Here is a 27,628-nt window from a genome sequence, read left to right as displayed (position 1 = left end):
AAGGGACCACAAGCGTCATCTAGTCTAACCCCCTGCCAAAATATAGGATTTGATGTGTCTAAACCATCCAAGACAGATGGCTATCCAGCCTCCTTTTGGAAATCTCCAGTGAAGGAGCTTCCACAACCTCCCTAAGCAGTCTGTTCCATTGTCCTGCTGTCCTTACAGTTAGGAAGTTTTTCCAGAGATTTAATCTAAATCTGCAATGCTGTAGTTTGAACCCTCTTGCCCTGTCCTCAGTGGCAAGAGAGAACAACTTTACCCTGTCTTTTTTATGACAGGGTTTCAAGTATTTGAAGACTGCTATCATGTCCTTCCTTAATCTCTTTTCCAAACTAAACATACCCAGTTTCTTTAGCCTTTGCTCATATGGGTTGGATTCCATCCCTTTGATCATCTTTGTCGCTCACCTCTGGATTCTTTCCAATTTCTCTCTATCCTTTTTATACAGCGATGACCAAAACTGGACACAGTACTCCAGCTGAGGCCTAACCAGCATCAAGTAAAGCAGTACTATCACCTCCCATGATTCTCATGCTATGCCTCCATTAATGCAACCTAAAATTGCATTTGCTTTTTTGCAACAGCATTGCATTGTTGACTCATATTGAGGTTGTGATCCACCAAAACTCCCAAATCCTTCTCAACAGTGCTGCTGTCAGGCCAGTTTTCCCCCTTTCTGTTTTTGTGCATTTGGTATTTCTTCCTTAAGTGTAGCACCTTACATTTGTCTTTGTTGAGTTTCTTTTTGTTGTCTATAGCCCAGTTCTCCAATTTATCAAGATCCCTTTGAATTTTAGCTCTAACCTCCAAAGTGCTGGCAACCAACCCCTCCCCACAAGATTTGTGTTATCTGCAAATCTGACCATTATGCTCTCTATTCCTATATGCAGGTCATTAATAAAGCTGTTAAACACCGCACCCAGAACCGATCCCTGTGGAACCCCACTTGAGACCTCCTTCCAATTTGACATCATTCTATTAATAGGTACTCTTTGTTTGCGGTTGTTTAACCAATTCTGTGTCCACTTAATGGTAGTTCCGCCAACCCTGCATTTCTCCAGCTTACTTATCAGAATGTCATGTGGGACTGTAACAAAAGCCTTGCTGACGTCCAGGTATATCATGTCCATCACATTCACCCTATCCAATAGCTAGTTACCCTGTCAAAGAAGGTAGAAATCTCGGGATTTTTCACAAAACGAAGTATTCCAAAGCATGTCATTTCAGTCAGATTGGAACATCGTTAATATTATTTTATATAATAATCAAAACATCCTGACCTTATTGAAACTACAAGTTCTGATATTTTCCCATCAGAATTTGACAAAAATTGATAGATTCCCACCAAAGTTTTTTGATTTTGTCAAATCAGCCCTTTCTGTCAGAAAATTTTCAGCCAACTCTACTTTAGATGTCTTGATATGGCAGTTCACTAGTGGAGAACAATACCAGACATAGGGTCTGGACACACTAGAGAAAACAGCATGCATCCAAAACATTTTATATTATGTACATTTTATATTTTTTATATATTATTTTATATTATATCATGCACAGGGAAGCGGCGCATCCACATAAAAGTGTATGTTTTATTTTCAGACTACAGTGCGATAACCTAGTGAACCCAATATATACATTTATGGTGTGCTTTTTTTAATCCATTTCTGTTAGACTTTCAAACATATGCTACCCATCAGAACAGCCCCAATAAGAGTCTGAACATTATTTTTGAATGGTCAGATGAGAACTCCTCCTGAACTATTACAAGCTGAAAGACACACCATATGTAAATGTTTGCAATCATGTTTGTGTTTTCAGTTGGCTTCTTGCTGCCACAGCAATATCGGCAAAAGACCTGCTCTTCAGACAAGTTACTTGATATGTATTGTGAGGGACACTTATTAATTTAGCAACAGAGCTAAATAGATCTTAGATACTTTACTGAATGACCTTTGGCCTCAGTGAGAGTGTAGTGACCCTTCTTACAATTCTGAAAGATCTTCTCTCTGCCCAACTTAGCAGAGGGATTTGAAGTCTCATCTTTGATACCTTCCAGGTGAGTGCCTTAATCACCAGACTGCAAAGTCACACTCACTCTCTCTTTTTGGCCCAAGAAATATTTAAGTATTTATACAAAGTAGAACAGTTTCAAAAGGAGAGATTGAGTTAAATCCACCCCAGAACAGCCTAGTGGTTAGGCTACTTACCTGGGAATCAGAAAACCAGAGTTCAAGTCCCTGCTCCAGAGTGGGGATTCAAACCTCGGTCTTCTACATCCTAGGCAAGTGCCCTAACTCCACACCCACATGGTTTGCTGACCCTAAAAAAATTTTTGTTTTTGACCTGATAGTTTTCCCTGGCTGAAACTATCAGGTCAAATTCACAAATAGTTTCAGTTGACCTGAAACTGCACTTTTCAGCAAATCAATTAGTCCAAAAAATTTCACCCAATTCTACTTCAAACTAAACTAACTATAGACCTGAAGAAGAGCTCTGTGTACGCTTGTTTCTTTCACCAATGGCATAACCATAGTGAAGCCACTGCATTGGTGTTGCAAAACAGAACTCAGATTTTTTCATTCAGTGTAAGATTTTTAGATTAATCTAGATGCCTGCAGTCTTAATTCAATACTCTTCCCTTTTCCCAGTCTAACAATGTTATAAAACTATACTCTACATGACATGACCTCTTGTTTTATATGTTATAACTTGTTTCAAACCTAGAAAAATCAACAAGCAGATAATGAAATTTGAGGTCACTTAGCAATGTCTCTTCTAATTCTATTTTAAAAGTTCTAGAGACTGAACAAGTAGATATATTTGTAGCTACAAAATGCAAAATAAAAATCAGAGTATGCTTAATTTTCTGTCTTAATACATAAATGTTGATAAATGCAAAGTAATACACATTGGAAAACACAGTCCCAACTATACACACAAAATGATGGGGTCTAAATTAGTTGTTACCATTCAAGAAAGTTCTTGGAGTCATCATAGATTGTTCTCTGAAAACATCCACACAATGTGCAGTGGCAGTCAAAAAAGCTTACAGAATGTTAGGAACCATTAGGAATGGGATAAATAATAAGACAGAAAATATCATAATTCCACTATATAAATCCATGGTAGGTCCCCACCCCTGGAATATTACATGGGTATGGAACAGCTTCCATATGAGGGGAGATTTAAAAGACTGTGACTATTCAGTTTGGAAAAAAAGAAGACTAAGGGGGGATATGATAGAGGTTTATAACATTGTGAATAGTGTGAAGAAAGTGAATATGGAAGGATTACTTACTCCTTTACACAACACAAGAACCAGGAGTCATCCAATTAAATTAATAGGCAGCACATTTAAAACAAAAAAAGGAAGTAATTCTTCACACAAGCAACCTGTGGAACTCATTGCCAGGGGATGTTGTGAAGGCCAAAACTATAAGCAGATTCAAAAAGAATTAGATAAGTTCATGGAGGGATGGGTCCATCAATGGCTATTAGCCAAGATGGTCAGGGATGCAATCCCAGGCTCTGGGTGTCCCTAGGATGCTGGGACTGGAGAATTTAGGATGATTTCAATTATCCCCATATTGACTGGGAACATGTCACCTCAGGACAAAATGCCAAAACAAAATTTCTCGATACTTTAAATGACTGCTTCTTGGAGCAGCTGGTACAGGAACCCACAAGGGGAGAGGCAATTCTCAATTTAGTCCTGAGTGGAGCGCAGGATCTGGTCCAAGAGGTAACTATAACAGGACCACATGGAAATAGTGACCATAATATAATAACTTTTAACATTCCTGTGCTGGGAAGAACACCTCAACAGCCCAACACTGTGGCATTTAACTTCAGAAAGGGGAACTATGCAAAAATGAGGGGGTTAGTTAAATAAAAATTAAAAGGTACAGTGACTAGAGTGAAATCCCTGCAAGCTGCATGGACACTTTTCAAAGACACCATAATAGAGGCCCAACTTAAATGTATACCCCAAATTAAAAAACACAGTAAAAGAACTAAAAAAGAGCCACCGTGGATTAACCATGTAAAAGAAGCAGTGGGAGATAAAAAGGCATCTTTTAAAAAGTGGAAGTCAAATCCTAGTGAGGTAAATAGAAAGGAGCATAAACACTGCCAAATTAAGTGTAAAAATGTAATAAGAAAAGCCAAAAAGGAGTTTAAAGAACAGCCAAAAACTCAAAAGGTAATAACAAAACGTTTTTTAAGTACATCACAGGCAGGAAGCCTGTTAAACCATCAGTGGGCCTCTTGGACGATCGAGATACAAAATGAGCACTTAAAGACGATAAAGTATTGCGGAGAAATTAAATGAATTCTTTGCTTCAGTCTTCACCGCTGAACCGGCTTTTGTAGGTGACAAATCTGAGGAATTGTCACAGATTGAGGTGTCACTAGAGGAAGTTTTGGAATTAACTGATAAACTTAACAGACACAAGTCATCGGGACCAGATGGCATTCACAAGAGTTCTGAAAGAACTCAAATGTGAAATTGTGGAACTACTAACTATGGCTTGTTTCAGAGTAGCAGCTGTGTTAGTCTGTATCCGCAAAAAGAACAGGAGTACTTGTGGCACCTTAGAGACTAACAAATTTATTAGAGCATAAGCTTTCGTGGACTACAGCCCACTTATGCATCCGAAGAAGTGGGCTGTAGTCCACGAAAGCTTATGCTCTAATAAATTTGTTAGTCTCTAAGGTGCCACAAGTACTCCTAACTATGGCTTGTAACCTGTCCTTTAAATCAGCTTCTGTATCCAACGACTGGAAGATAGCTAATGTAACTCCAATATTTAAAAAGAGCTCTATAGGTGATCCCAGCAATTACAGACCGGTAAGTCTAACGTCAGTACCGGGCAAATTAGTTGAAACAATAGTAAAGAATAAAATTGTCAGACACATAGAAGAACATAAATTGTTGGGCAAAAGTCAATATGGTTTCTGTAAAGGGAAATCATGTCTTACTAATCTATTAGAGTATCAGAGGGGTAGCCGTGTTAGTCTGAATCTGTAAAAAGCAACAGAGGGTCCTGCAAGTCTTGCATCTGAAGAAGTGAGGTTCTTACCCACGAAAGCTTATGCTCCCAGTACTTCTGTTAGTCTCAAAGGTGCCACAGGACCCTCTGTTGCTTTAATCTATTAGAGTTCTTTGAAGGGGTCAACAAACATGTGGTCAAGGGAGATCCAGTGGACATAGTGTACTTAGATTTCCAGAAAGCCTTTGACAAGGTCGCTCACCAAAGGCTCTTATGTAAATTAAGTTGTCATGGGGAAGAAAGGGAAGGTCCTTTCATGGACTGGGAACTGGTTAAAAGACAGGGAACAAAGGGTAGAAATTAATGGTAAATTCTCAGAATGGAGGGGGGTAACTAGTGGTGTTCCCCAAGGGTCAGTCCTAGGACCAATCCTATTCAACTTATTCATTAATGATCTGGAGAAAGGGGTAAACAGTGAGGGGGCAAAGTTTGCAGATGATACTAAACTGCTCAAGATAGTTAAGACCAAAGTAGACTGTGAAGAACTTCAAAAAGATCTCACAAAACTAAGTGATTGGGCAACATAATGGCAAATGAAATTTAATGTGGATAAATGTAAAGTAATGCACACTGGAAAAAATAACCCCAACAATACATACAATATGATGGAGGCTAAGTTAGCTACAACTAATCAGGAAAAAGATCTTGGAGTCATCGTGGATAGTTCTCTGAAAACGTCCATGCAATGTGCAGCGGCAGTCAAAAAAAGCAAACAGGATGTTAGGAATCATTAAAAAGGGGATAGAGAATAAGACGGAGAATATCTTATTGCCCTTTTATAAATCGATGGTACGCCCACATCTTGAATACTGCATACAGATGTGGTCTCCTCATCTCAAAAAAGATAAACTGGCATTAGAAAAGGTTCAGAGAAGGGCAACTAAAATGATTAGGGGTTTGGAACGGGTCCCATATGAGGAGAGATTAAAGGACTTTTCAGCTTGGAAAAAGAGGAGACTAAGGGGGGATATGATAGAGGTATATAAAATCATGAGTGATGTGGAGAAAGTGAATAAGGAAAAGTTATTTACTTGTTCCCATAATATTAGAACTAGAGGCGACCAAATGAAATTAATGGGCAGCAAGTTAAAAACAAATAAAAGGAAGTTCTTCTTCACACAGCACACAGTCAACTTGTGGAACTCCTTGCCTGAGGAGGTTGTGAAGGTAAGAACTATAACAGGGTTTAAAAGGGAACTGGATAAATTCATGGACGTTAAGTCCATTAATGGCTATTAGCTGGATGGGTAAGGAATGGTGTCCCTAGCCTCTGTTTGTTAGTGGGTGGTGATGGACGGCAGGAGAGAGATCACTCGATCATTACCTGTTAGGTTCACTCCCTCTGGGGCACCTGGCATTGGCCACTGTCCGTAGACAGGATACTGGGCTGAACAGACCTTTGGTCTGACCCAGTATGGCCATTCTTATGTTCTTAATCACTTGATGATTGCCCTGTTCTGTTCATTCTCTTTTGAAGAATCTGGTACTGGCCACGGTCAGAAGACAGGATATTGGGCTAGAAAATCAGGGGTTCTCAAACTTCATTGCATCACGATCCCCCTCTGACAAAAAAAAAATTGCTACACAACCCCGGGGGGGGACCGAAGCCTGAGCCTGCCCAAGCCCTGCCACCCTGGGGGGGGCTCAAAGCCAAAGCCCCACTGCCCTGGGGGAAGAGAGGGAGAGCTGAAGCCCAAGGGCTTCAGCCCCAGGCAGGGGCCCTGTAATCTGAGCCCCACTGCCCAAGGCTGAAGCCCTCAGGCTTTTCCCCAGACAGTGGGGCTTGGGCTTGGGCTTTGGCCCCTGGCTCCAGCAAGTCTAAGCCAGCTCTGGTGACCTCATTAAAACGTAATCCCATTTGGGGTCCCAACCCACAGTTGGGAAACTCCTGGGCTAGATGGAGCATTGGTCTGACTCAGGATGGCCATTCTTATGTTCTTATCACTTTCTACCACTAAACTGTTAAAATGACATTGATCAAGTGTTGGACAAATTATCAGGGTGTCAGATTAAAGAGGTAAAGAAGAATAGTCAATTAACTAAACCCAAATACCAAAAATGTTAAACATAAAAACTAGTAAAATAGTAATCTGAGTGGTGAGAACCAAACAGTAGAAACTGTATGGTCAAGTTCAACAGCCACTCAGAAGTCATATAAACTTTCTCAAATACTGTGTGGGAAGGGGCTGTGCAATATTTAATCTGCTCTACACATTAGAAATGGGCAAATCTCAAACAATTTGGTATTTGGGTTTGGTTAACTGACATATGGGAATGCTTATATGAAAATTATCCATACCTCTTGGGTCTGCAACACCAGGTGGGACACCTGAAAAAGACTCTCACAAGATGCTTGGTAGGGCAGGGGGTACCATAAGAACTGACTGTTGTGACAGTTCGCAACTTGCATCTCTGCTTTCCACTGGAACTTGAAAGCACACTGATGTGTAAAGGTGTTGCTAGCTTTTTATTTTTAAAGTCTGAATGAGTTTTGGATGAAAATTACAGAGCTCTTATTTTGTCGTAATTCGTTTGCCCACCTATAACAGTAATCCATCCATGGGTACCAGTTTATCTCTTGGCTTTCTACCACAACCATTTTTGAAAGGGTAAAAAGACACGTAATTCAGAAAAGATAGGGAGACCGGATGGAACTGCTAGTGCAGAAGCACTGCAACTGCTCCATTCTAGCAGTGGTTGAATTTCAGAAGGTGCTTGTGGGTTTAATTGCACAATTTTTGCAAAGCGCTTCAGTACTATAGGATAAAAACTTGCAAAGTTCATGAATGTAACATTTATTCATTGTACCATTCACTCCTAAAAATAACAAAGCACGGCACAGCTATGCTGAATTTATAAATAACCTCTAGAACCTACCCTTATTCTGTGTTTATACAAAATGCATGAAACACAAATATAAAGCAATAGGCACCTAAGCACATAATTTAGTCATTATGGCACAGGCACCAGTTTTTCTTGTTGGATTCTGAAAATAGTGGGGATTAGTGTTAGCTTTGAAGTATTTATGATAATACAATTCCAGACTCAGTTAAAAATAATGGTTCATAATCACCTTTCATTTGTAATTAGAGCTGTTTAGAAGGAATCATGTGAAATTCATAGATTCCAAGACTGTACCACTGTTATCATTTAGTCTAGTCTGACCTCTGGTATAACTCAGGCCATAGAACTTCTGCAAAATAATTCCTAGAGCAGATCTTTTAGAAAAAAACATTGAATCTTCATTTTAAAAATGCCATTGAGGAGGAATTCCACCATGACATTTAGTAAACTGTTCCAAAGGTTAATTACTCTCACTATTAAAAATGGAAATAAAGCAAACAATACAAATTTGTCTAGCTTCAGCTCCTAGCCATTGGATCATGTTATACCTTTCTCTGCTAAACTAAAGAAAACTCATTATCAAATATTTGTCCCCCACATAGGTACTTATAGAGTAATCAGGTCACCTTTTAACCTTCCCTTTGTTAATCTAAATAGATTGAGCTCCTTGAGTTTATCACTATAAGGCACAGTTTTCTAATCATTCAATCATTCTCATGGCTCTTCTCTGAACCTTCTCCAGTTTATCAATATCCTTCTTGAATTGTAGACTCCAGAACTGGACACAGTATTCCAGCAGCAATCACAACAATGCAAATCAGAGGTAAAATAACCCCTTTACTCCTACTTGAGATTCCTCTGTTTATGCCTCCCAGGACTGCATTAGCCTTCTTGGCCACAGCATCCAACTGGGAGCTCATCTTATGTGGATTATCCATCAGGACCCTAAATCTTTTTTAGTCATTGCATCCCACAATAGAGGCCTCCATTTTGAAAGTATGGCCTATATTCTTGGTTTCTAGATGTGTACATTTACATTTAGCTGTATTAAAATGCATATTGTTTGCTTGCACCCAGTCTACCAATTGATTCATATCACTTGAATATCAGTGACCTGTACTCTTTATTATCTACCACTCTCCCAATTTTTGTGTCATCTGCAAACTTTATCAGTGAAGACTTTAGGTTTTCTTCAGCCATTAAAAAAATGTTAAATAGCATAGGGCCAAGAACTGATCCCCTGTGGGGCCCCCATTTATATTATCTGGGATCAGTGTCAAACTGACAAGCCCATAATTACTGGTTCACCCCCTTCCACCCTTTTTAAATACTAGAACAATAGATTTCTACCAGTCTACTGGAACTTCCTCAGTATTCCAAGAGTTATTGAAAATCAACATTAATGGTCCCAGTGAGCCCCACAGTCAGCTCTTTTAATACTTATTGTCCTTAACTCTGCTGACCATAAATTTCCCCTTGTGTCTCTTTGCTTCCCTTATCAATTTTCTACAATTCCTCACTTCTGGTTTATGTTAATTAATATCTTCCCTTTTCTTCCTTTTGTTATATATATTTGCCTTCATTTCCCATTTAAACCGGGTCAGTTTTTAACCTATACAGCCTTCTTCATTGATTGTGGCTTTTGGGGCATCTAGCAAAGTGTTCTTTAACAATTTCCAATTATCATTCAAATTTTTCTGATTAAATTCTTCCTACCAGCTGATTTGGTTCATAATTGTTTTCAGCTCTGTGAAATTGTCCCTACCAAAGCACCAACTACATATAATACTGATATGGACTTTGCACACTATAAATGTGATCAAGTCACAATCACTTGTACCTAAATTACCATTAATTTTTGTTTTGTGATCAGTTCCTCTTTATCTGTTAAGAGAAGGTCTAATATAGAATCCCCCCCTTTAAAAAATATACAATAAAATCAAATCTGAGAAGTTAAGTTTGTAAAACTATTTCACATATTTGTGTCTTACATTGTCCCACCCAAAGATGTAGCAGTGTCAATTTCTGAAAATCTTAATTATGGACAGTTGAAAAAAATCATACCCAAGATGTCTATAAACTGGTCAACCATAGTTTGTGGTGGTGACATACTCAGAGCTAGCCAGCAACTGAGCTGTGGAAAATATTAATCTCAAAATAAAACCATGCAAAGGTTTCCCCTTTGTTAGTGTAAGAAAATTCTAAAAAACCTCCACATTCCATTCAAAAATTTCATCAATATCCCCCTCTAACGTTTCCCTCCACCAAATGGATTTAGTCAAAATTTTCAATGTAGCTCTTTGAGGTGAACTTTCAAGTTACTAAGGCCTTGCCTACATACAAACATGCACCTGTTTAGTTAAACTGGTGCAAAATCTAAGTGGACTTATTTAGCTTTAGAAGTGTTGTATTTCAATTTAATTTAATTTAAATCATTCCTAACCGAATTCAGGTAAACCAAAATAAGCCACTCTTAACCCAAAAAACTGGGGTTTGCACCAGTTTAACTAGTTTGATTTATATTTGCAGCTTAGGTTAAACTGGTGCAACTTTCTGTGTAAACAAGGCCTAATTGTGCTGGTTGGATGTGGTCATCCGGATGAAGTCACACTGTATTGTCAGATTCCTTGATTGGGTGTGCCTTTCCCCTGTATTCAGGAGAATCAACAAAGCAAAAGCCATTTTGGATGTGTTTATCACACCTATGTGAAAAGGAGGGAACAGGTACATCCCCAAAAGGTAGTAGCAGAGGAAATAAGCTTGCCAGCTCCACATGCTTTGGATAAGAGTAACACTCCCTCGCCCTGTCCCCTGTTAATAGTAAGGGTCCAAGGGAGACCATAAGCCAGGGGTGGGCAAACTTTTTGGCCCAAGGGCCACATCTCGGTATGGAAATTGTATGGCGGGCCATGAATGCTTACGAAATTGGGGGTTGGGGTATGGGAGGGGGTGAGGGCTCCGATTGGTGTTGCGGGCTCTGGGATGGGGCCAGAAATGAGGAGTTCAGAGTGCAGGAGGGGTCTCTGGGCTGGGGATTGGGGGGGGGGGCTGCAGGGTCCAGCTGGGGGTGTGGGCTCTGGAGTGGGGCTGGAGATGAGGGGTTGGGGTGCAGGAGGGTGCTCCAGGCTAGGATTGAGGAGTTCAGAGGGCAGGAGGCGGGTCAGGGCTGGGGCAGGGGGTTGGGGCACGAGAGGGGGTCGGGGTGCAGGCGCTGGATGGCACTTACCTCAAGCAGCTCCTGGAAGCAGCAGCATGTCCCGCCTCTAGCTCCTATGCAGAGACAAGGCCAGGAGGCTCTGCGCGCTGCCCCGTCTGCAGGCACCGCCCCTGCAGTTCCCATTGGCTGCAGTTCCCAGACAATGGGAGCTGCGGAGGCAGCACTTGGGGCGGGGGCAGTGTGCGGAGCCCCTGATTGCCCCTACATGTAGGAGTCAGAGGGGGGACATGCCACTGCGTCCGGGAGCTGCGCGGAGTCATGGCATGCATGGAGCAGGGCAAGCCCCCAAACTCCCTCCCCGGCGGGAGCTTGAGGGCTGGATTAAAACGTCTGAAGGGCCGGATGCAGGCCTCGGGCCGCAGTTTGCCCACCCCTGCCTTAAACCAAAGTTACTTGATATACAAAGCTTGTAATTCTGATCTGGAGACAACTTCTCCCTCTTGTTGCTTATGAGTGAGGGGCCCCAGGTCCAATGAACCTGAATGGAACCTTTAGATTGGGATTCCCACTGCCAAGCTCGAACAGGTTCAGAAGAGGCTGGAAGGATATAGATGGGGAGGGGCACAGGTAGTGGAGAGGCACAGCTAACTCCTAATCCTAACTTCCTCTAAGGGGTTACGTGGGGAGAAGGCAGCAGAGTGTCAGGCCAGGCAGTGGAGCCAAGGAGGTAACATTGGCTTTTTTGTGTGTAATTCCAAAAGGGAATAAGGGAAATACCTTATTTTCTGTTTAAATTGGAAGTGTGAAAATGGCCTGACAGTTGTCATTAAAGCGTGTGTGAGTGCACAGACACAGTTGTTCAGCGATGGGGACTGAAAAAAGTGTGAAACTCCGTTAGGGCTCAAACTGACCAATTTTTAATTGTTTGTTACGGAAGAAATACCATACATTTTTATCCAGGTAAATACCACAGAAATTCAATTGCCATGTGTATAACAACTGTGCTAAATTTGGAGACTAAATTCAACAACTGATTTGTTGGAGAGGGATTTTTATTAGCAGTAGTCATTTCTAGTATCCCCATTATAAGGCATGCTTTTCCTCACTTCTATCCTTCCAACAAAAGAAAAAATTTAAGATGGCCACTACCCTATTTCTATTCAAAATTTCGCATGCACAAAATTTTGTGCAAAACTAGCTTTTCACGCTCTCCTCATTCATTGAATGAAAAAAAAGAGCTCCTCATAAGTAGCAAACTAGGAAACTAAGCATCTATGATGTGAGGGGGCAAAGAACTGCCATGGATTAGAAACAGGCTCAGAGATAAAACAAATAGAGTAAGAACAAATGGCCATTATTCAACTAGGTAAAAGGTTAACAGGTAGGTGCCCCAAGGTCCCATATTAGTACTGGCATTTAATAAATTAATGAACAGTGAAGAGGCAAAAAAAGATGACACAATATGGTTTAGTGAAGACTTCATAATTTTAATGAGGCTTAGTACAGCTAAGTGAATGGGCCACATGATGGCAGCTGATATTCAGTATTGACAAATGCAAGATAATTCACATAGGAAAGAATGATTTAAGCTAATCACACACATTTGTGGATTCTAAATTAACTCTCATGGAGACAGACTGGAGTTATTTTTTATACACAAGAAGGTGCTGGGAGAAAATGCTTATATCCCACCAAAAATTTCCAATGGTACCTCAAGTCCTGATGTTAGAAACATCCTCCCATTTAGGAAACAAAAGAAATTTGAATCCCTGGAAGTTATTAATTTAGCTCTCTGCATAAACATAAGAGATTCAATAATGCTTACTCTCTCTCTCGCTCTCGCTCTCTCTCTCTCTCTCTCTCTCTCTGGTTTCCCTCCTGGGCTATTTAATAGCTTTCAATCTCATTTTAACTCACTACTGGAGGAGTGGGCGGGGGGAAGCACAATACACTTTCTCCTCAAGTCTAATTTAGACTTGCCTCCTCCTGCACAGTTTTCACTGTGCGCAGTAAGGCTTGAGAAATGCTTGCTCCATTTTAACACAAGGCTTCTTAAAATGAGATAACGGACAGGCTTTTTCACTCTTATGCTTCCCTGTGGTTTTGTCAAAAATTACCCTGCCAACATACTGTTTACCAAGTCCACATTTCTTCAATAAAAAATTTACTGCCCAATAATGCAGCTGACATAAGCAGAATATTTCTCTGGCCACTATCAAAAACAGTTTGTAATATATTGCCTGAGTAAGCAAGCAATTAAATATGTGATTTTGTAATAGCACACTCAGAACTCACATATAGTTGGTACCAGGGACAATAGAGATCCAGGTTAAGTTCTTACTCTGCCACAGACTATCTATGGGACCATGGTAATTCACGGTTTCTCTGTGCCTCAGTTCCCCATCTGTAAAATGGGGAATAATAGTACTTCCTTACCTCACAGGATGAATGCACTAAAGATTGTGTGGGAGGTGCTCAGATACTAAGGTAATGGGAGCCACATAAATACCTCGGATAATATGTAGCCTTTATTATACAGGCTAACTGTAGTTATCACGCACAAAGTAAAACTATCTGAGAGATAGTACATATACTGCACAGCCATCATTTTTTGTGCCTGCTAATTAAAAAGTGCCATATTGATTGCCCTGAAGAATCAAGTTCTCTGTTTATATACAGAGCCAGTACAGCATAGGTAGCAGCAGTGCAAGTTTCCCCATCCTACTTCACTAACATGCCTCAGCCACCTTAAGAGGGAAGAGGAGAGGTCTGTCTCCATGCACATTTAGTCCTCAACTTCTCTGCTAAAGTGGCCCACCAAAGTACCAGTTAGTGCCCCCTGTAGTGATGGCTTTGGAGATGTGGATACTTGTCACTTTGGAAATATATTGAGACCATCAAACTCATTTAACGTAGGCCATTGAAGAGCCACCAGATTGTAATAGCTTTGAGCCAGACCCTCCAAGGGCTGGATCCAAACTAACATCCTAGATTTGAAAAGCTCCCCTGCTGCCAACCCTTTGAGTCTCTAAGCTTCCAAATCTCTCCTGTTCTGATAATATACATGTTCTGCTAAGTTCGCACTGTAGAATGGTATGGAGGAAAAAAATCTCACAGATAGTGATAAGCAAATAAGAAGAGGGGCCAAAAATGAAGACTAAAAGGATCTTGTCAGCTATTACTAGTCCCCAAAAGGAGCAGGGAAGCTCTGCTAATATAGTAACAAGTCACTCCCATGACCCTCAATAGAAAGAATGTATCTACACCTGGGAATACCAGACCTGAATCTGTCTGGGTCCACTCCGTGCCAACTGACTTAAAGGTTCTACAAGTCAATTGAGGGCACCTGCTTTCCATTGTCTCTACAGACTTGCAAGGATGGCATCATGACCTCAGCTAATCGGCACTAGCTAATGTTGTGATGTCATCCTTGGCAATACAGCTTTCAGACTTTTCAGTGACAGCACTGAAAATAGCAACATCAGTGGAGAAAGGAGGTTGGGGTGGGGGCGGGGGAAGGATTGCCACAGGATTGCGCATCACTGCAGAAGCAAAATGCATTTTCATTTGATTTTGATTCTCTCTGTTCTACTTGCAGCATCACTCAACCACTCACCCACTCTCTTTCACTTCTCAACCCTTAGGAAGGGAAAACAACAGTAAATAGAATCTAAACTGGATGAATGCACAGTACTGAGTTAGCAAAGCTACTAGGAATCAGGCATTGGTTGATAAGGCACTCTCCTTTTGAGGGAAACAGTAAGAAGCCAAGTTTAACTCTTGTGTAACAAGGAGGCAGTTAATGCTTTTTAAAAAGGCAAAGAATACTGTAGCTAAGCAAACTGACTCTTCATTGTACTGAAAAGTTGATTTGCAGGGCACCTTGTTTATCACTAGGGCCCTACCAAATTCAGGGCCCATTTTGGACAATTTCACAGTCATAGGATTTTAAAAATCATAAATTTCATTATTTCAGATATATAAATCTGAAATTTCATGGTGTTGTAATTGTAGGGGTCCTGACCCAAAATGAGGTAGTGTGGGGGTTGCAAGGTTATTGTAGGAGGGTCACGGTATTGCCACCCTTACTTCTGCACTGCTGCTGGTGGCGGCACTGCCTTCAGAGCTGGGCAGCCGGAGAGTGGCAGCTGCTGGCTGGGAGCCCAACTCTGAAGGCAGCACCACTGCCAGCAGCAGTGCAGAAGTAAGGATGGCATAGTATGGTATTGCTAGCCTTACTTCTGTGCTGCTGCCTTTAGAGCTGGGCCCTCAGAAGGCAGCCACCATTCTCTGGCCACCCATTGCCTCTTTCTGGCCAGCAGCTTTCTGGCCAGCTCTGAAGGCAGCACAGAAGTAAGCGTGGCAATACTATGTCTAGTTGGCAGCCAGTATCAAGCAGAGTGCCCCAAGGGTCGGTCCTGGGGCCAGTTTTGTTCAATATCTTCATTAATGATCTGGAGGATGGCGTGGACTGCACTCTCAGCAAGTTTGCAGATGACACTAAACTGGGAGGAGTGGTAGATACACTAGAGGGTAGGGATAGGATACAGAGGGATCTAGACAAATTAGAGGATTGGGCCAAAAGAAACCTGATGAGGTTCAACAAGAACAAGTGCAGAGTCCTGCACTTAGGACGGAAGAATCCCATGCACTGCTACAGACTAGGACCGACTGGCTAGGCAGCAGTTCTGCAGAAAAGGGCCTAGGGTTACAGTGGACAAGAAGCTGGATAACAGTGTGCCCTTGTTGCCAAGAAGGGTAACGGCATTTTGGGCTGTAGAAGTAGGGGCACTGCTAGCAGATCGAGGGACGTGATCATTCCCCTCTATTTGACATTGGTGAGGCCTCATCTGGAGTACTGTGTCCAGTTTTGGGCCCCACACTACAAGAAGGATGTGGAAAAATTGGAAAGAGTCCAGCGGAGGGCAACAAAAATGATTAGGGGGCTGGAGCACATGACTTATGAGGAGAGACTGAGGGAACTGGGATTGTTTAGTCTGCAGAAGAGAAGAATGAGGGTGGATTTGATAGCTGCTTTCAACTACCTGAAAGGGGGTTCCAAAGAGGATGGATCTAGACTGTTCTTAGTGGTACCAGATGACAGAACAAGGAGTAATGGTCTCAAGTTGCAGTGGGGGAGGTTTAGGTTGGATATTAGGAAAAACTTTTTCATTAGGAGGGTGGTAAAGCACTGGAATGGGTGACCTAGGGAGGTGGTGGAATCTCCTTCCTTAGAGGTTTTTAAGGTCAGGCTTGAACCTGGCTGGGATGATTTAGTTGGGAATTGGTCCTGCTTTGAGCCAGGGGTTGGACTAGATGACCTCCTGAGGTCCCTTCCAACCCTGATATTCTATGATTTTATGTCCCTCCTATAATAACCTTGCAACCCCTTGTGACCGCATTTTGGGTTGGGACTCCCAGTTTGAGAAACGCTGGTCTCCCCTGCGAAATCTGTATAGCATAGTGTAAAAGTATACAAAAGACCAGATTTCACGGGGGAGAGCAGATTTCACAGTCTGTGACATGTTTTTCATGGCCATGAATTTGGTAGGGCCCTATTTATCACGGAAAGTTCTGACAAGCCTCCTCCATGTTTTATATAATTGTGTCTGGGGGAGTCCCAGACTAGATCCAATTTGCTATCATAGGGGACTTTTCCCACGAACACTGATGATGCAAAGCTATATTATTTTAAAAAGCAGTCTAAGATGGTCCAGGTTTGCTGAATGCTTCTCATATACTCAGAATTGTATGAGTCACAATTTTTCTTGCAACTATGAATGTGACAGAGACAAATATTTCTTTCCGCAGTTGGTTCTACGAGGTGTTAGCTGCAATTTTCAGAATGGAGAGGGGTAACTAGTGGTGTTCCCCAAGGGTCAGTCCTAGGACCAATCCTATTCAACTTATTCAATAATGATTTGGAGAAAGGTGTAAACAGTAAGGGTGCAAAGTTTGCAGATGATACTAAACTGCTCAAGATAGTTAAGACCAAAGCAAACTGTGAAGAACTTCAAAAAGATCTCACAAAAATAGTGATTGGGCAACAAAATGGCAAATGAAATTTAATGTGGATAAATGTAAAGTAATGCACGTTGGGAAAAATAACCCCAACTATACATACAATATGATGGGGGCTAATTTAGCTACAACTAATCAGGAAAGAGATCTTGGAGTCATCGTGGATAGTTCTCTGAAGATGTCCACGCAGTGTGCAGCTGCAGTCAAAAAAAGCAAACAGGATGTTAGGAATCATTAAAAAAGGGATAGAGAATAAGACGGAGAATATCTTATTGCCTTTATATATATCCATAGTACGCCCACATCTTGAATATTGAGTACAGATGTGGTCTCCTCATCTCAAAAAAGATAAACTGGCATTAGAAAAGGTTCAGAGAAGGGCAACTAAAATGATTATGGGTTTGGACAGGTTCCATATGAGGAGAGATTAAAGAGGCTAGGACATTTCAGCTTGGAAAAGAGGAGACTAAGAGGGGATATGATAGAGATATATAAAATCATGAGTGGTGTGGAGAAAGTGAATAAGGAAAAGTTATTTACTTGTTCCTGTAATATGAGAACTAGGGGCCCCAAATGAAATTAATGGGCAGAAAGTTTAAAACAAATAAAAGCAAGTTCTTCTTCACACAGTGCACAGTCAGCTTGTGGAACTCCTTGCCTGAGGAGGTTGTGAAAGCTAGGACTATAACAGGGTTTAAAAGGGAACTAGACACGTTCATGGAGGTTAACTCCATTAATGGCTATTAGCCAGGATGGGTAAGGAATGGTGTCCCTAGCCTCTGTTTGTCAGAGGGTGGAGATGGATGGCAGGAGAGAGATCACTTGATCATTAGCTGTTAGAGTCACTCCCTCTGAGACACCTGGCATTGGTCACTGTCGGTAGACAGGATCCTGGGCTGGATGGACCTTTGGTCTGACCCAGTATGGCCATTCTTATGTAATATTCTACACCTATTAACTACTCTGTGCTGCTCCTAACTCATTTTTGTTGTTTCAATCTTAGCTCTCCTTCTTAGCCCAAGATTTGTTATAGTATTTGGTGCTCAAGTCCTTTCTACCACCAAAAGATCTTTCTTCCTTCTAGAAACTATATCTCCATCCATCCTCTATGGCCCTGTTTATATTTTCCTGCTGCCACATCTCCAGTCCATAACTTTATTGCTTTCTGCCTGCACTTCCAAGGAGTATCACTGCCAGATTGAATGTTAACCACATTCTGCAATCCATGTCCACCCTCAGATTGCATCACCAACATATCACATTCTTTTCAGTGCTTTTTATGCTGGGTGCCTGTTTCATAATGGGCTAGATGGAAAATATCTGTAAGTGGTTACGAGGAAATTTTACTTGACATAGCCCATTGGGATCTTATCTATGTTGGATGCTGACCTCATCTCACCTCCTCTTCCCTAGGAGAACATCAGTCAACAGTTTTTCCAATGTTTGACATTGATAATGATATTGGGAAGTGTTCCTCTTGGGAAACTTTAAAGGCATTGTTTTTCCTGATTTAGCTGCACCATTGCATGTTCCACACACTTCACTTCTGAGCCTCTGAGAACTGCAACTGCTATCCATTCCCTCTCTCACCACAGAACCTAGTCTCTGGTCCATGTATTCCTCAGAGATACTGCTTCCTCTCAGCTGTTAAAATGAAGGAGAGCAGGTGGAAGAACACTGCTCTCTGTTAAAGGATGAGCTGTCTCTCCTTTCCCTGGGCTTAGGTAAACAGCATTTCCCCACAGCTCCCCCTCCTCACTGAATGAGAGCTACCCCCGCTGTTCCAATAGGCTTTAACCTCCATTCTCACTTGACCTCACAGAATTGGTTCCAACCTACTTCTACCTGTGCCATCTGAGCTGCAACTCCCCATTCAATCACCAGAGAAAGTCCTAATCCAAATTTCATCATCACCTTCCCGGCCCCCAGAAGTCACCTCAGAATGATGAGACTCCCGCTTTGCTATCTGCCTCTTTCCCTCCAAGTTACCCAAAATATTGTCCCCATCCAAAAATTAAACATTTTATTGCTCAAACTTCAGGGCAGCTGTTCACATTCCAAAATGCCAAACTACCCTTCCAGAAGCTGCTGAAGCTTTCAAGCTAGCCTCCTAGGTTGAAAAGACAACAAGGAAACCATGGGTATCATAGCCTTATGTCTAAAATCAATATTCCCCCTCAACTTTAATCCTGTGTGTACAGTGCATGTTTGAACAACCATGCCGATGTTTACTGGACTAGAGAGAGAGGAAGGAAGTACTCCTCAAATTCCAACCACTCATTTAGGAAGATAAAGCTTTCTATCAAATATGAGACTATGTCATTCCTCATGTAAAACCTTTCATGCCAGGTCACTCTCTCACATGAATAATTGTTGAAGTATGTACTTGTGTTGGTCCAGAAGGCAGCCATCATACAATAGGGATTGACCTGGGCACTCCAGAGATGAAAGCAAGAATTGCTACAGCTTGAGCTAAAGAGTCAATGCTCTCTAGCAAGGGGCTGTAACAACTCGTATCTTTTGTGTATCGGCCTGGGGGTAGGCGGGGTTAGGGGGAAGCTGTAACACATTCACCAGTGGGTTACACTTACATTTTTACCAAACTTTGGGGGGAAATTTCAGAAGGGCAGCATTCCATTTGAAAATACAATTTGTTCTTGCATTTGAATTGCAAGCACAAAACTGATAGTAGGTGCACATTCGGGTACTTGGAAGCACAAATACCCCCAAAGTGTGCATTGTTTGAAAAAAGTATATTTCCTTTCATCAGTTTTAATTTTTTATGCCTTTTAACTGAATGTCACTGAATAGCTCCCTGTTCTTGTATTGTGAGAAGGTGAGTAAAAGTGCCCAATCTACCTTCTCTAAAGCATTTACTATGGTGTAGTTATCATACCCGCTCTTACTTGTGTTCTCTCTAAGGCTCTATCTACACTACAAGCGAGGGGTGGGATTTCCCCTGCTTGTGTACATACTCGTGTTTGTTTTAGCTAAGTTTGTGCTTTAGCTAATTTTCTGATTTAGCTGCATCATTGTATGTTCTATTCATTCCACAATGAGTTCATTCTCATGGTCTATTTCTAAACTCTTTGTGGGCACAGAAATATGGGCACAAAGGAAGACTGTGCCTCAGCCATACTAAATCTATCCCTCAAAGTTCTGCTTTGTTTCCATCATTCTCTCTCTCTCTGTCGTTTGCCTCTTTGAAAGTCCACAACTCTGCAAATTGGCGCACAATACTTTTTATGAAAAGTACTATATAGAAATGAAGTGTGTGTTTAAAATTACATCTGCAGATAAAATGCAATTCACAAGTCCACACCTGCCAAACAGATGCTAAAATGATTTCCCATAATAATAGCAAAATGAAAAATATTAACTGTATAACCTTTATATTTCTTCTATTCCCCAAAATAGGTGATATTTAAAGATGGATGCTGTGCTCTCAAGACCTCAATTTAAGGCTGAGCGAAGGAACTGGATATGTTTTGTTCAGAAAAGAGGAGATTAAGGGGAGGACATGATAGTGGTCTTCAAATACTTGAAAGGCTCCCATAAAAAAGATGGAGAAAAGTTTTTTTCTCTTGCCACAGAGGGCAGGACAAGAGGCAATGGATCAAACAACAGCACAGCAGATTTAGATTAAATCTCTGGAAAAACTTCCTAACTGTAAGGACAGCAGGACAATGGAACAGACTGCTTAGGGAGGTTGTGGAAGCTCCTTCACTGGAGGTTTTCAAAAGGAGGCTGGATAGCCATGGTTTAGTCATAACAAATCCTACATCTTGGCAGGGGGTTAGACTATATGACCCTTGCAATCCCTTCTAATTCTATAGTTCTAAGTTTCTGGTGAGTACATTTTTCTTGTTACCATTTTCTTATGATTCATAACAATAGGAGCATTAACAGCACATATTTTTCAGTTCTTATTTTATGCTAATAATAATTTAATTTAATTTAATTGACTATCAGCCATACTGGGAAATGCTATCTTATTTTCCTAAAAATTGTCTCTTTTTCAGGATGAGGAGCATGGAAGATTCATTTTGGTTTTAATTTCTAATACAGAAATTTCACTCAAACATTAGTGAATGCAGAAGGCAATTAAATTTTCTTCACAGTAAGAATGTTCTTCCTATATTTTTGCCTCAAAAAGAATTTAAGTTAAACATGGGAGCATAGTATTCCCGCAACGGTTAAGTAAAGCGCATACAAATATCTTCATTATTAGCCACATCTAGAAAGCCATGTAAAGTTCAGTGAAGTGAGAACATTTCCAGCCTTTAAAAATAAATACAGAAATGTACATATAAGCTTGTACATGTACAATATAAAGCACTTGAAACTGATATCAGAATTCTAAAGAGACATTTGAATCTCAAAAGCAAGCTCAGTATGTTTATTTGCCAATTAAGAACCTGATGTGCTGGCCCAGCATTAAGTTTTAGGATCAGATCCTCAGTTGATGTAAGTTGTTATAGCTCCACTGTTGCAGATATGACATTACATCAGCTGAGAATCTGCTGCTTGCTCTTTAACATGATGAATGAATGAACTAACAGAGGGCCCTGCAAACACTTACTCCTAGGCATGGCACTTACCACTGTATTGCTGAGCCATAAAAGTATGGTGATTATGGGCTATAAAAGTACCTACACGTAAACATCTATCTAGGTACTTTTGTGGCCCCTGATCACTCTAGTCCCTGTGGTATTAGGCACCTGAAGATACAAATGAACACCTAGTGGGATTTTCATCAGTGCCTAGGTGCCTAGCTTCTATTGATTTCATAAGTTGCATTTGTATGCACTTCTCATTCTGGCATCACTATGTGCAAACACTGAAATGCAACCACCGTTGGGATAGAACACAGCAGTCATTTCTTATACCACCAAAGACTTCCATTTATTGTGACCTAATTTTTATTGTTTTGCTTTTTCTGGAAAGTGGAGGAACAGAAACCCATACACCTGAGACCACAGAATTGGCTTTAATAGGTCAGTCCCAAAGGAGACTGGAACAATAACTACACCACCTAATTTTTATCCTTGTATTGGAAGTACTAATGCTATGTTTGCATCATTCCTACAGCCAAACTTTGTTAAACCATTATTGTTACTTGCCTGCATAGTTATCCACCATGCACAATGCAATTTTAGCTTAGAAGCTTATTCCATGAAGTACTTATACAACATTTTGTTGGCAATAAATAAAAAGCTCAGGGTACGTGGCTAAATATTACTTTCAGCAGTTTTGAAACTCTGACCTTTCAACTAGGTTTTCCGTTTTGAAAAGTACTGTAAAGTGTCAATTGAGAAGTGCTATGAGACAGTGTGACACTGCAGAAATGCTTCAAGGGAGACACCAACAGCAGAGGAAGAGTGGCATCTTAGATAGAAGAGTCTGTGCAAAAAGCCCAGAATAAAAAAAAAAGACAGTGTCCGATACTGTAGTGGGAGATAGAGAAGTGACTGTCAGGTTATGTTATTGATAGGAAAGTGTCACTATCAGACGTTTATGAGATTTGAAGTAATAATAGATTTTGCTGTGGAAGGATCATTGCCAGTAACTTCACTGCAGTATAATCTTGTTTAACCAACTCCCTGTTATCCAAAAAATGTTAGCCAGGGTTGACTTATGTCCCCTGATGGCCCCCTGCATTATAGGCCTTCATTTGTTTGAAAATTTGTTTATCTAAATACCATGTTTGCTTGTTCTAAAGAAATAAATGGTGCTCTGTTACAATTTTAAGATAAAATGTAAAGTTTTTCTTTAAGTTAAACCATTAGTTTCTGTTTTATTTTTAAATGGATGAAGAGCAAAACCTGTATTTCCAATGTGAATGATTTACTAGAGATCAAGGGGAACAAAGATTTTATTTTCATGAATCAGAGAATATAGTTTCTCACTAACATTGTGCATCTAAAATGAAATGGTAGGTGCCCAAGCAGCAGGGGCAGAGAGTGGGGCGGGGGTCTCTTCTACATTTAGAAGTACAGCACCCAGAAAACGGAATAGAAACATAAGACTTGCCTACTGGATAAAACCAGTGGTCCAACAATTCCAGTGCCTGACAGTGGCCAGTACCAGATGCTTCAGAGGATCTGGGATCTCTAAATCATTCCCTTAGACTCTGATCCAAATCTAATTGAAGTCAATGGAGAGAGATTCCCATTAACTTCAATGGGCTTTGGATCAGGCTTAAAGTGACCCACAATACTGACTGGATTTCAACACTTTCAAATGACTGAAATTTACTAAACAATTCTGTCTGTCATGCACAAGGCTAGCCCAGATCACACATACTGAGTTGAATGGTCTCTGTAGGGGTAACAGAACTAAGAGCATTCAGGTACTATGGCAATGAGTTTGATAAATGTATTTGAATAATCAGCTGATGGGATATTACTAGCTCTAAATAAAATAATCTTTTCCATGATAATTGGTTACAAAGAAGAGTGCCCCTAAAAACATAGGACTATGATACTGAGGTGAAGAATTGACCAACTGTCCTTATTAAGTTCCTTCTGACTATTTCCTCTTTGTCTTCCCTACACAGACTGTCCAAATCCTCCATAGAGAAACTTCCTATTTGCTGCTTACACAAAATTGTGCCTAAAGGCCTGTTATTTATTGACTGTGCTAATTAACAGTATGTTTTAAATATGTTAAAAAATATATGAGATGAAGGGAGCTATAAGAAAACATACAAGTTAAACTTTGCTGTGAGGGAAGAATCTGTGTTAGGGAACATCAGGAGAAGCCAAGAAAGGACTCTGCTGGAACACAGAAAGATGCTGCTGCTGCTGCTGCTGCATAAGAACTTTCCTGTATTACAAAAACGTTAAGGGACAAGCAAGAAAACTGCATAAACAATTATTTTACTAAACATTCTGTTCAGTGATTGACCCATTACAAGACAGCCCTGATTGAAACCCTTGCATACCTTCCTTTTTGAGGAAGATCTGTGCCTGAGAGTTTTCTAGAAGCTGGAGAGTTAATATGGTGGGCAGAAGACAGTAGGAATAAAGCACCTGGATCAGACACGCATGAGCTCCACTTTTCTTATACAACATGGAAGGAAGGAAAAGGAGCAAACAGAAAGGCCTAAAGGCACTGAAAGCAGCCGCAGATGCATGCTTCCTCTTCCCCAAGCCAGTAGAAGCCTCTCAGAAGGACCACCACATAGTGGCTAATTATTTTTGTTATGATAATGTCAATCGTGCTAGAACCCTGTCTAGATATTCTAGAAGGGACAGTCCCTGCTCTGAGGAGCTAACAATCTAAGTACAGACAGGTTAGAGAGAAGAGGGAACAATAGACAATGTGTATACATTACTTTTCCCCTCTCCAAAAAGAGCCAACCCTACATTCAAAGAACATTCAAGTTGCAAAGTCAAGCACTCAGAAATTATGAAATGCAAGAATTAAGGCTGCTCATGCAACCTTATTTCAGTCCCCTTGTGCATTTGTATTATGAAAGTTTTGCAATTACATGGTCACACACTATTTTTCCATAGGCACAGAGGCCATCACTGGAATTTTTCAGTCACCCAATGAGGTTACTTTTGGTGACTCCCCAAAGCCAAAAATCAATTGTGCAGTTGTAACACCAACAGACCCCAGTTGTCAGGATCGAACCGGAGACCTGGGGAGCATAGTGCATGAGCCTCTACTGCATGAACTAAAAGCTACATGGTCATTAACTAAGGCTGTAGCAGACTCATTAATCTCGGTGCCACTAGAGGGGTCACAACACCACACCCAGGAGGTGTGTGGGTTATGTACTTCCCCCAGCTGAAGAAGCGCATCCCGAGCATCAGAGACTTCCCAGTTGAGATAACACACAGCCAACGTCTAACCACACCACTAAATTTACCAAAGTAACACTCCACTTGCCTCACCTGCTGTAATAAAATGGGAGGCATGTAAAATTACAGCAATTTTACTAAATGTCACATTCAAAGGGAAACCCCTTTTTCACAGCCAGGGTGCTCTGCCCAGGATCCCATTGTTAGGCTTCAGATTTGGGAGGGAAGTTTGATTATGGAAATATGTCTGCCTTGGTTTCACTCTGTTACCTCACTTTCTAAAATATAAAAGATAGGGCCCAGTCCGATGCCTATTAAAGTAAATGGAAAGACTTCAGTGGGCTTTGGATCAGGCCTAAGGTGAGTTAAAGACCAGTACTGTCCCCTTCTATCATTGTTCTCTCCATTTTAATTTTAATATATTTTGAGGCACCCTCTAAGATTTTTCCTTTTCTTCTTGGTTGTAGGAAGAAATTTAACCCAACACCCACACTCACCCTGCTTATGTCTCTGTTTGTGACATAAGGGAGGAGAAGACAATACTTTCCCCCCCAAAAATATACAACTATTGGCCTTAAGCTCAGGACGACTATCACATTTTAAAGGGTGGCATTCACTGAGGATGAGAGCTGAGCTGAAAACTGTTTTACCATCGCAGGAAAATTTTCAAGATTTCAAAGGTTTTCCTGTCCTGACCCTGGACAAAATGTCAAAAGATCTTGAAAACTTTTGCAAACTAACAAACGATTTGAAAATTTTTTCATTCGGGTCAATGTAAATGTTTCATTTTAAACAAATTTAAACTTTTTTAAAATTATAATTAGCTTAATTTTTAAAACAAAGTTGTTTCCAAAAATAAAAAGAACAATTTCTTTTCAAAGAAATGGAACATTTTTACAACTTCAGAACTAATTTTTTCCCCATAAGGAGTTTTTTAACTGAGAAATCTGCTGAAACTGACCTTTTCCCACAAACAGTTTTGTTTTCTACTAATTGACATTTTACAACACAACACATTTTTTTGAAAAATTTCCTACCAGCTCTACTAATGACACCACCATCTAAAGCAGAGGAAAGCAACAATTGTCTATGTATGTTTTAATAACTATTTGGGAGTTTTTCAGAGGTAGAAAGAGTAGTTAGGTGCCCAATTCCCATTGAAAGTAAAGGGGAGTTGGACACGACTCCAATTTGTGCCTTTGAAAATATCCCCCATATAAATAAAATACCAAGAATCTAATTAGTATTCTAATCAGTATTCCAGTGTCAAAGTCTCATTGCATACAGGTGACTGTCCAGTTTGGATGATCTGTGATGCAGCTACAAACTGAGCTAATCACAGATCCTTGAGGGAGAACAACTGAGGGGAGAGAGAAGTAGTGCTGGAAGATGTGAAACACTGAAATATTTAGTCAGCTCTATCAAAGTGTTAGCGTTTCTATTTTAAGAGAAAAAAAATACAAAATCCAATTTTCCCTCTTAGTGCATATTACTCTTGCAAATGCACATACAAAAACAAGTCTTTTTGAATGAATACCATCAGCATTTCAACCAGTTCTATTATATAATCCACAATGGGTTTGCCAGCCAAAAGTGATAAACTTTAATTGCAAGGCTATTTTAAGATGTTGTATAAAGTAATGTCTATTATTTAACTCTCAAGCAGAACTTCATAAGTCATTTCACTGATAATCTTCTTTGCCGCTAACACTTTGTCTGCACAGTGAGATTCAGTTTTATATTGTGCTGATATTCCTACTATTCATATACTACCATAATACCTTGAGGCACAGAAACATCTTTACAGCACAAATTGCCTTTAAAGAAAAATATAAAACAACACAACATACAGTAAACACAAAGCAAAGTGTTACATGATGGAAAGATAGTTTTTACTATTACAGTTGAGTTCAATTCTCTAATGCTCTTACCTCAGAATTGTTGAGATGGCATTTGTGAGTTCCTGAAAACCATCCCTCACTAGAACATTGGTCAATGTCCACCTTCTGCAGATTTATGTCAACTTTGACAACACCTCTGAAACAAGAAAGCCGCAATTAATACAGGGACTTTGGAGCAACTGGTTCAACTTTTATATCTGTGAATTGTCTGCATGTGCAGATCAGAAAGCACAATTACATCTTTATTGTATTTGGCACAAAATGTTTAATCTAAATACAGAATTTTGTAAGAGATCTGAAAACAGAAGATCAGTTGCTGAGGTAATGGCTACAGAGAGATCCTCTGTGATGTTATTGCTCCCTGACATGAATCACCATGAGACCAGAACTCAGAAGATCATGATCTTAGATCGAAAGCAATCAGCAAAAGTAAAATGGTAGGTAAGAATAAGTTAAAAACTCAGGTAATTTGATGAGTCTCAGTCGTTCAAGTTTTAGTGCCTAGCAATTGCCTGCACTTCTGGACTTCAGTTCTGATTTTCAGACTAGAATACATCTGAGACTAGCATATATGGGATGCTCTCTGGAGGGGATAGCTTTAGTTTCCAGGTAATTCAATAAGCATTACAGAAACTGCCAGCCACATCATTCTGAAAGACTAATCCTCTTCCAAATGACACACATGTCCTATTGTCTACTGTAGAGGGAGCTATTTACCAAGGTAATAAGACCCAAATCCTGCTCCTGTTGAAGTCCATGGAGAAAGCTCCCATTGATTTTCAAGTAGCTCAATAAATCCTAAGAGAAAAAATAAAGCATGTCCTTTGGAAAGCATTCCTT

At 40.5% G+C, this 27,628-nt stretch overlaps 1 protein-coding gene across 1 annotated transcript in view; it reads right to left on the bottom strand.

Moving 5' to 3' along the window:
• Positions 1–27,628, bottom strand: part of GPR158 (G protein-coupled receptor 158) — a 336,112-nt gene that overhangs the window by 290,492 nt on the left and 17,992 nt on the right. Inside the window, exon 2 of the mRNA XM_054020723.1 lies at positions 26,819–26,924. Within this exon, the coding sequence (XP_053876698.1) occupies positions 26,819–26,924 (106 nt within the window). The remainder of the gene's footprint in view (positions 1–26,818; positions 26,925–27,628) is intronic.

This window comes from Malaclemys terrapin, chromosome 2 (assembly GCF_027887155.1).
Source record: "Malaclemys terrapin pileata isolate rMalTer1 chromosome 2, rMalTer1.hap1, whole genome shotgun sequence".
NCBI classification, from domain to species: Eukaryota; Metazoa; Chordata; order Testudines; family Emydidae; genus Malaclemys; species Malaclemys terrapin.
Note: the sequence above shows the minus strand (reverse complement) of the source record. Positions and strands in the feature narration are given on the sequence as shown.